Raw genomic sequence first — 10,323 nt, 5'->3', positions numbered from 1 at the left:
TCGGGCACAAGAGGAGAAAGAAGACGACTTGTTGCCCCACACGCCAGAGATCTGTGTTCAATCCTGTCCTCAGGCACTGTCTGTGTTGAGTTAGCACATTCTACCTGCAAGCTTGTGCGTTTCCTCCCACATCCCAAAGATGCATTGGCTTTGTAGGTTAACTTGTCTCTGTAAAATTGCCCCTAATGTGCAGGGAGTGGGTGAGGAAAGTGTGATAACAGAACTTGTGTGAATGGGTAGACAAAAATGCTGGAGAATCTCAGCGGGTGAGGCAGCATCGACACGAAAAAGAAAGGAAGAGGCAGAGACAGCAGGCTGTGGGAGAGCTGGGAATGGGAGGGGACGGAGGGAGAAAGCAAGGACTACCTGAAATTAGAGAAGCCAATGTTCAAACCCCTGGGGTGTAAACTACCCAAGCAAATATGAGGTGCTATTCCTCCACTATGCGGTGGGCCTCACTCTGGCCATGGAGGCCCAGGACAGAAAGGTCGGATTCAGAATGGGAGGGTGAGTTGAAGTGTTGAGCCACCAGATTAGGTTGGTTATTGCAAACTGAGTGGAGGCGTTGTGCAAAGCGATCACCAAGCCTGCGCTTGGTCTCACCGAGGTTGATCATATGCTGAATAATCCAACCACATTTTTGTTTGGAAGTGGAAAGAAATAATAGAAATTGCATCCATTGCAACGTGTAAAGAGTTGAGATACTGTATTATAATTTTGCTGCATGTCATTGTGAATATATCATGTCTTAATTGGTGAATATGTTCAGTTTGTGACTTTATTTGAAGCAGAAATAATATGTGAATGCTTCATTGAGCATAATTCTGACTGGTAACTACGCACTTCGTCCGAGCACATTATCACACTCGGCATGCAAGACGTCTTAAATGACCACCTAAACTGTCATTTAGCAACTTAAAAAGCTGCCTAGGTTGCCCGGCTGACAACAGAGAAAAAATGTGAGAGCCCTGCAAGGTATATAATATTTTTGACACTGAAGTAGGCCTTTCTTACATATGCTGTCACAACGCACTGTAGTCTCTAAACAACCCTTCAGTAATTTTCCTTGCCCTCCATTTCAAAATAATAGTGTTTTAAGCCGATAACTCGACATTAGCACTGGCAATACATAAATAAATAAAATCTTTCCAGCCCCTTATCTCATTGGCCACACGTGGCAGAAAATCTGGTGGACTCTTCCATCTTCCTCTAGTCATGGGGATGGGGGATTCGGAGGGGCCTCACAAGTGGAACAGCCTAGGTCCTCTCTTCATCTATATTTTGCCCTGCAGTGCTTGCTTGAAGGTTCCCTAGGGCCTACTCCTGCACCTATTATCTATTGTCGATTGACAGCATCTCTAGAGATAAGGAATGGGTGACGTTTCAGGTTGAGACCCTTCTTCAGGTGGATATAGGTGAGGAAGACACAAGAAACTGCAGATGCTGGAATCTTGCATTGATGCACAGAATCTCCTGCCCAGAGTAGTAGAATCGAGGACCAGAGGACATGGGTTCAAGGTGAAGGGGAAAAGATTTAATAGGAATCTGTGGGGTAACTTTTTTTACACAAAGGGTGTTGGGTGTATGGAATGAGCTGCCGGAGGAGGTAGTTGAGGCTATCCCAACTTTAAGGAACAGTTAGACAGGTTTAGAGAGATATGAACCAAACGCAGGCAGGAGGAACTAATGTAGCTGGGACATGTTGGTCGGTGTGGTTGGAAAGCCTGTTTGCAGACTGCATTATTGTATGACTCTAACGCAAAGTGCTGGAGTAGCTCGGCGGGTCAGGCGGCACCTGTGTGGAGAACATGGATAGGTAACGTTTCAGAGTGTTGGAGTAACTCGGAGGGTCAGGCAGCATCTGTGGAGAACATGGATAGGTGATGTTTTGGGTCGGAAACCTTCTTCACGTTGACAGACGAGGGAGTGATTGGCAGATGAGTGGAGTAAGTGACAGAGGCGAGAGGAAATAAGGAGATAAAGGGGTGTGAGATAAAGAGAGAGGAATGTATATGTACATTTGACATTGGTCAAATAGTATTTGGAGTATTGCATACAGTTTTGCAACTACATTACAGGCTGATGTGGAGGCTTTGGGGAAGGTGCAGAGATGGTACACTAGAATTATTAAAAAACAAGGAACTGCAGATTACAAAAAAGGACACAAAATGCTGGAGAAACTCAGCGGAACAGGCAGCATCTCTGGAGAGAAGGAATGAGTGACATTTCTGATCGAGACTGAGGAGGGTCTCGACCAGAAACGTTATCCATTCCTTCCAACATTTTGTGTCCACATAAACAGCGCCTATCCACGTGGCAGTGTGCCAGCAGGCTGGAGGAATGGGCAAAGGCCTTGCCACAGAGTGGGCAGCTGAAGGGGCGCTGGCTGGTGTGGAATCGCCGGTGCTCCAGCAGATGGTCAAGGTGGGTGAAGCCCTTACCACAGACGGTAAGGGGAATGGACGTTCACAGCCATGGGTATGACGGTGCTGCCACAGCCGTGCCACATTCAGCACACACTAAGGGTCTCTCGCCGGTGTGTATCCGCTGGTGCTCCTGCATTCTCTGTGCGCTCTTGAAAAGCTTGCCGCAGTGGGAGCAGCCGTTCGCCAGCGTGGGCCAGTGCTGCCAGCAACACCCACGAGCTGTCAAACACCTCACCGCAGTACGGGCAGTCTTAGGGCTGGCCACTGGTGTGGACGCGCGAGTGAGACAGGGCGTGGGAGGCCATGGCAAAACGCACTCCACACACCGTGCTGGGGATGGGACGGTCGCTGGCATGCACCTGCTGGTGGGACAGCAGCCTGGTGGAGTTGATGAAGCCCTTGCCACAGTCGCTGCAGGTGGAGGGTCGTTCACTGCTGTGCACTCGCCGGTGATCCACCAGCCCCGACAACCAGACAAAGCTCTTGCTGCAGTTGGAGCAGCCAAAGGGCCTCTCGCCGGTGTGGGTGCGCTGGTGGGACAGCAGGTTGCTGGAGCGGGTGAAGCCCTTGCCGCACTGGGCACAGGTGAAGGGACGCTCGCCGGTGTGGGTGCGCTGTTGCCTCAGCAGGATGGAGGAGCGGGTGAAGCCCTTGCCGCACTGGGCGCAGGTAAAGGGGCGCTCGTCGGTGTGGGTGCGCTGGTGCTCCAGCAGGTCGTTGGAGCGGATGAAGCCCTTGCCGCAGTCGCTGCAGGTGTAGGGGCGCTCCCCAGTGTGCATGCGCCTGTGGATCTTCAGGCCCTTGGACGACTTTAAGCCTTTGCCGCAGTCAGAGCAGGTGAAGGGCTGCTCACCCTTGTGCACTCGCCGGTTATCCCACAACCCTGCCGACTGCAAAAAGCTCTTGCCGCAGGTGGAGCAACCATAGGGCTTCTCACCCGTGTGCACCCGCCGGTGGTCTTTCAGGTCCTTCGCCGTCTTGAAGCGCTTGCTGCAGTCGGAGCAGTCGAAGGGGCGTTCTCCCGTGTGAACCCGCCGGTGGGTCTCCAGCTGGCTCGGCTTCTGCCAGGCCTTGCCACACACGTCGCACTCATAACGCTTCTCCTTGTTGTGCCCCGTCATGTGGTCTTCCAACGAAGCTCAGTCCATCGAAGCTCAGCCCGCCCACCGAGCACCCTGGCCGCCCCCAATGGCCGCTTACGTCCCTGTCTCTCCGTCCATAGCAACTGCTAAACCTTGCAGGAGGGGAACGCAGAGGATCAACAAGCTGGCAAACAGGACATTACTCAAGTCAAGTCGTCAATTTCATTTCTATAGCACATTGAAAAACAACTCTCGTTGACCAAAGTGCTTTACATCAGTGCAGGTACTAACTTGCTACATACAATGCGACATAGATCTAACAGTACATACATCAATACATACATACAGCGCTCCCACAGAGGACCTCAAGAAATGCTTGCAAGTTGAAATAAGTTTTAAGTCTAGACTTAAAAGAGTTGATGGAGGGGGCAGTTCTGATGAAAAGAATGATGCTGTTCCACAGACTAGGTGCTGCAACCGCAAAAGCGCGGTCACCCCTGAGCTTATACCTGGACTGCGGGATGGTCAGTAACCCCAAATCGGCCGGCCTGAGGGACCTGGAGGTAGAGTGGTGGGTTAGCAGATTTTTGATGTAGGTGGGAGCAAGCCCTTTAAGGGCTTTGTATACATAAAGGAGGAGCATGAAATTGATTCTGAACCGCACTGGGAGCCAGTGGAGAGAGGCCAGAATCAGGGTGACGTTGTCCCTTTTTCGGGTGCCCGTCAGAAGTCTCACTGCGGCGTTTTGGACCAGTTGCAGGCGGGACGCGGATGACTGGCTGATGCCAGTGTAAAGGGAGTTGCAGTAATCAAGATGGGGGACATTACTAGTGTTTGGGGATCATGACAGATGCCTCCTCGTGTCGATCCCTGGATGCGACGACGCGATGCACTCTGTGAGGCATCGAGCGACAAGTCTGTCAATATGTTGGACGACGACAGAAGCCGATGCTGACCGTGTGGAGCTTGCACACTCCCCCCCCCCCCCCCCCCCCCCCCCCCCGCGCCGTTGTGTAGAACCGACTGCGCCGTGGCATGTGCGACTCTGATTGGCGGAGAGTGCTGTCTGCCCGAGGATGCGGTCACCTTGGGCAGGAGTGGCTCTGATTGGTCGGACACACGGAGGGGGCGGGGCTCGAAATAAACGGTTGCCTGGGTGCCATTGACCACCCAAAGTGCCGCCGGGCAACCTAAGCACCGGCTCATTTTGCCTGGCTTGGCACTGCAGATACTGGCTTATACCGATAGACAAAAAAAACGGAGTAATTCAGCAGGTCAGGCAACATCTCTGGAGAAAAGGAACGCGACGTTTCGTGGCGATGTCTGTGCAAATATACCAGGTGCGGAGTGACGAAGGATCGGAGCAAATGACGGGCCCCGCACAGCGGTAGCAGCGGCAGCAACAGCGGCTCCACCACCTCCTCCTGCAACCCCCCTCCCCGCCCTGATAGCGGCCGCTGCTTGCCAATCCGCTAACGGCGCTTTCAAAACAAACCCTCCCGCACGCAGAGGCCCGGGGTGGGGGGGTGGAGCGAGGGAGTGGGAGGCCTCCTTCCGCCGTCTGAAGCGCCTGCACCAAAGATCCTATAGTTATAGCTATAGGATCTTTGAGCTGCACCGCTCGGCCCCGGAGATTGCTGTTGGCTGGCGGAGGAGGAGAGGCGGTGGCAAGGATTTCCCAACTGCCTCCCCCTTTTGCGGCGGCATTTGGAGGTGGACAGGGACGGCCAAGAAAGCGGAGCGATGTTGTCCGAGGAGCGCTGCCCTTCCCCACTCTCACTCTCCTCTCTCTCGTACGCCTCCCTCCACCCCTCTTACCTTTGACCCCTCCTCTCCATCCCGCACTGATCCATACTCCCCGCCTCTATTCAGTCCTCACTGACATCCCCTGTGCTCCCCTCCCCATCTACCACCCCCCCCCCCCCCCAATCTATTCATCCTGCGCTGATCATTCTATCCACCTCACATTGATTCTCATGCTACCCCCCCATCCATCCTACACTGGTCAGCCAATTCATCCTGTACTGATCCACCTTCCCATCCATCCTGCACTTTTCATCCCATTCATCCTGCAACGAGCCGCCCATTCATCCCGTACTAACCCACCCTCTATTTACCCTGCACCGACCCCCCATCCATCCTGTAGTGATCTCCCCATTCATCTTTTACTGATCTTCCATTCATCCTGTACTAATCCCCATTCATCCCATACTGATCTTCATTCATCCTGTAGTGATTCTCCATTCATCCTGCACAGACCCTCCAATCCACACTGTACTGACCCCCCCCCCTCCCCCCATTCATCCTATGCTGACGTCCCCATTCAAGAAGAATGGGGGGAACAGTTTGAAGAAGGGTCTCTACCCGAAACGTTTCTACACTACGTAGAAGCTGCCTCACCCGCTGAATTTCTGCAGCTTTTTGTCTACTCCCATTCATAATGTACCGATCCCTCAATCATGCTGTACTGATCCCCTCCATCCATCCCGTACTGATCCCCCCCCATTCAACACCACTGACATCTCCCATGCTCTCTCCTCAAATTTTTACATACTCCAACCAACACGTACTAATTCACCTGCCTCAATCCATCCATTCACCACCGATTGCCTTCTCAAACCCCCCCCCCCCCCCCCCCTCACCCCCGCCATCTATCGACCCCGCACTGATTCACACACATCCTAACCCTATCGTGCTGGTTTCCCTTACCTCACATAATTTAATATCCTTCTCCTTGGTGAATACCGAAGAAAAGACATTTTTCAATATCTGCCCCATCTCTTTTGGCTCTGCAGATAGCTGTCCACTCTGTCTCTCCAATGGACCAATTTTATCCCTCGTTATCCTTTTGCTATTAATATAGCTGTAGAAACCCTTTGGATTTACTTTCACCTTACTTGCCAAAGCAACCTCATATCTTCTTTTAGCTTTTCTAATTTATTTCGTAAGATTTTTTTACATTCCTTATACTCCTCAAGCACCTCATTTACTTCATGCTGCCTATAATTATTGTAGATAATTCCGAACAAGATGTCCAATTTCCCTCGAAAACCAGGGCTCTTTCCAATTTTTACTGTTTCCTTTCAACCGAACAGGAACATAAAGATTCTGTACTCTTAAAATTTCCCCTTTAAATGTCCTCCATTTCTCTTCTACATCTTTCCCATAAAACAAAACGTCCCAGTTCACTCCTTTTAAATCATCTCGCATCTCATCAAAGTTAGCCTTTCTCCAATCAAAAATCTCAACCCTAGGTCCAGTTCTGACCCTCTCCATAATTATATTGAAACTAATGGTATTGTGATCACTGGACCCGAAGTGCTCCCCAATGCATACCACCGTCACCTGTCCCGTCTCATTTCCTAACAGGAGGTCCAGCACTGCGCCTCCTCTAGTAGGTACCTCCATGTATTGCTGCAAAAAACTATCCTGCACACATTTTACAATCTCCAAACCATCCAGCCCATTTACCAAATGTGTTTCCCAGTCTATGTGTGGAAAGTTGAAATCTCCCACAATCACTACATTGTGCTTACTACTAATATCTGCTATCTCCTTACATATTTGTTCTTCCAATTCTCGTTCCCCATTTGGCGGTCTATAACACACCCCTGTAAGTGTTGCTACACCTTTCCCACTTCTCAGTTCCACCCAAATAGCCTCCCCAGATGAGCCCTCCAATCTATCCTGCCAAAGCACTGCTGCAATATCTTCCCTGACTAGCAAGGCAACACCTCCACCTCTTGCCCCTCCAATTCTATCACACCTGAAGCAACAAAATCCTGGAATATTTAGTTTTCAATCACAGCTATCCTGCCACCATGTTTCACTGATCGCCACAACATCATACTTTCAGGTGTCTATCCAGACTCTAAGCTCATCCACCTTTCTTACAATGCTCCTAGCATTAAAATATGTACATTTTAGAAACCCCCCGTCTCTTATTCTCTGTTTATTTCCTTTTTTTTCTTTCTCCTCTTGTGTCCGAGTGCTTCCCTTTTCTGCTTCCTGCCTCCCATTCTGTCTACTAGCTTTCTCTATTTGAGTCCCTCACCCCAACCATTCTAGTTTAAAGTCTCCCCAGTAGCCTTTGCAAATTTCCCCGCGAGGATATTGGTCCCCCTCGGATTCAAGTGCACCCCATCCTTTCTGTACAGGTCCCACCTTCCCCAAAAGAAGTCCCAATGATCCAGAAACTTGAATCCCTGCCCTCTGCACCAGTCTTTCAGCCACGCATTTATCCTCCACCTCGCTCCATTCCTACTCTCACTGTCGCGTGGCACAGGCAGTAATCCTGAGATTGTTACCTTTTTGGTCCTTTTCCTTAACTCTCCTCCCAACTCCCTAAATCCTCCCTTCAGGACCTCTTCCCTTTTTTTACCTATGTCATTGGTACCTATATGTACCACGACCTCAGGCTCCTCTCCCTCTGATTTCAGGATATCTTGGATGCATTGAGACACGTCCGAGACCTTGGCACCAGGGAGGCAGACCACCATCCTGGTCTCCCGACTGCGTCCACAGAATCGCCTATCCGACCTCCTGACAATAGACAATAGACAATTACTATTGCCCTCTTCTTTTTTTCCCTACCTATCGGAGCAACAGAGCCGGTCTCTGTGCTGGAGGCCCGTCCGCTGTCAATCCACGGGGCAGGCTGTCATCTCCATCCGTACTCAAACAGGAGTACTTATTTGCAAGGTGTACCGACATTGGAGTACTCACTCATTCCTGCCTCTGCCCCTTGCCCTTCCTTAGCGTGACCCACATGTCTCTCTCCCGTGGTTTTGGAGTGACCACCTCCCTATAACTCCCCTCTATGACCTCCTCACTCTCCCTGACCAGACAGAGGTCATCGAGCTGCTGCTCCAGGATCCTAATACGGTCCCTTAGGAGCCCCATCTCGCTGCACCTGGTGCAGATGTGGACGTCTGGAGGGCCATCCGACACCATGATGTAGATGGCTAGTGCATGTGCCTTTAACATAGTGACCTCACCACCACTAACCACTCCCCCTATTAGGTGTATAATTGCATGCTTCCCACCCTTAGCCCTCTCTCTCTAGCTCCGGTGACAGACCACGTACAGCAAGAGCAGTAGTGTTTGTGAACTGTTAATAAACTATAGTTAAGACACAATGTGTTGTTGAGACTTCTTTACATGGTGTCACAGCTGTGACTCCGTGCCTCCTGTTTGTCGGTTTTTGTTTTTCTGCCCCAGTATCCTTTCCCGATTTCCTTCTCTCGTGCCATGGCCAGCTCTTGCCGCAAGCCCGACGCGCTTGTCTTTGATGAGGACATTGCCCATCGCTGGGATGTCTTCCGACGTGATTTCCAGCATTATGTGACTATCGCCCACCCTGCTGCCACTGCTGAGACGCGAGCCTCTCTGCTCCTCAATTTGGCCTGTCCCGACGCCCTGGAACGGTCCGAGTCATTTGTGTATGCTGCTGGTGAAGATGCCCGTGACCCGGTATGTCTCATTGCTAAGTTCACTGCCTTGTGTGACGTTCCCACCAACTGTATTCTGGAGCGTTTCAAAATGTTTTGCCGACGGCAAAACCCTGACGAGTCGGTCAACAACTATATCGCCGCTTTGAGACACCTGGCCCGGCGTTGTCGCCTGGATGCCCTGACCCCCAAACAGGTGACCCGAGATATCCTTGTATACGGCCTCCGTGATGCTAAACTGAGAGCAGAACTTCTGCGGAAGCCCGAACTGTCTCTGGAAGAGGCTCTGCACGCCTCCCGCATGGCTGAGGCTGTCGCCTCCACCCTGCCGCCCGATGACCATGCCGTCAACTTTGCCTCTGCCGCCGGCCGGCGGCAGGACGTTGCCCCGCGGCGGCAACAGGGTCCTCCAGCACCTAGGTCCAGCGTCGCTCGCCGCTGCCCCAACTGCAACTTTGCCACCCATCAGTTCAATGTGTGCCCTGCCCTGGGGAAAACCTGCAACTTCTGCAGAAAGCTGAATCATTTTTCTGCAGCCTTCCGCGCCCGCGGAAAGCCAGCCCCCCCTTTTCGGAGAGTGCCAGTTAACCTTGCTCACGCTGATAGCGTGCCTGGCTCCGTGTCCCTGCCTGACGATCTCCCCCTTTCTGATACCAGTTCCTCCCAAGGGGAGGCCGGCGTGTTTTCACTTTTGGATTCTCATGCGTTGATAGCAAACCCCTCAGTCCGTGTAACTGTCAATGGTACGACCTTCTCAGCGAAGATTGATACAGGTGCTTTTACGAATGTTATGTCAACAAGCCTGTTTCGTCAGATAAGGACTGATGAGAAAGTGTCTGCTGCTCACTCCCGCCTACATGCCTATGGGGGAGCCGTCCTCGTTCCCGTGGGAAAGACAACCCTGCACTGCAAAGTCCTGGAGGCCTCTCGGCCCCTCACCTTCTACCTGCTAGACTCCGACAACGTAACCCTGCTGGGCGCCCGGGCGTGACAGGACCTCGGTTTGGTCTCCTTTCACCGTGATATCCACCAGGTGCGGACCCTCATGGACCCCCTGCATGAATACCCTGACCGTTTCGATGACAGGCTGGGCAAGCTGCCCAGCCGCTACAAGATTGCTGTCGACTCCAGCATAGAGCCTGTGATCCACCCGCCACACCGCGTCTCCTTCGCCATGAAGGACAAGGTGAAGTCTGCGTTACTGAACATGGTCTCCATGGGCATCCTGAGAGAGGTGAGCGAGCCCACCCGGTGGGTCTCCACCATGGTGGTGGCGGCGAAGAAGGACAAATCTGAGATTCGCATTTGTATTAACCCCAAGGACCTGAACCTGGCCATCAAGCGCCCGCACTACCCGAGGCGCAC

The 10,323-nt window shown here is 52.0% G+C and overlaps 1 protein-coding gene across 1 annotated transcript; it reads right to left on the bottom strand.

The window, feature by feature from the left end:
* Positions 1 to 1,110: 1,110 nt before the first annotated feature.
* LOC129715383 (zinc finger protein 239-like) lies at positions 1,111 to 3,737 on the bottom strand. The gene has a single exon (XM_055665267.1). It carries the CDS (start codon positions 3,545 to 3,547, stop codon positions 2,678 to 2,680), a length of 870 nt encoding a protein of 289 aa, XP_055521242.1. The 5' UTR covers positions 3,548 to 3,737; the 3' UTR covers positions 1,111 to 2,677.
* Between the last annotated feature and the right edge of the window lie 6,586 nt (positions 3,738 to 10,323).

The sequence above is a fragment of the Leucoraja erinacea genome, unplaced genomic scaffold (assembly GCF_028641065.1).
Source record: "Leucoraja erinacea ecotype New England unplaced genomic scaffold, Leri_hhj_1 Leri_1152S, whole genome shotgun sequence".
Classification (NCBI taxonomy): domain Eukaryota; kingdom Metazoa; phylum Chordata; class Chondrichthyes; order Rajiformes; family Rajidae; genus Leucoraja; species Leucoraja erinaceus.
This window is presented reverse-complemented; position numbering and strand designations above follow the sequence as displayed.

Excerpts from the sequence above, each read along its gene's own strand:
- LOC129715383 (XM_055665267.1), bottom strand. The coding sequence starts at position 3,547 with ATGACGGGGCACAACAAGGAGAAGCGTTATGAGTGCGACGTGTGTGGC.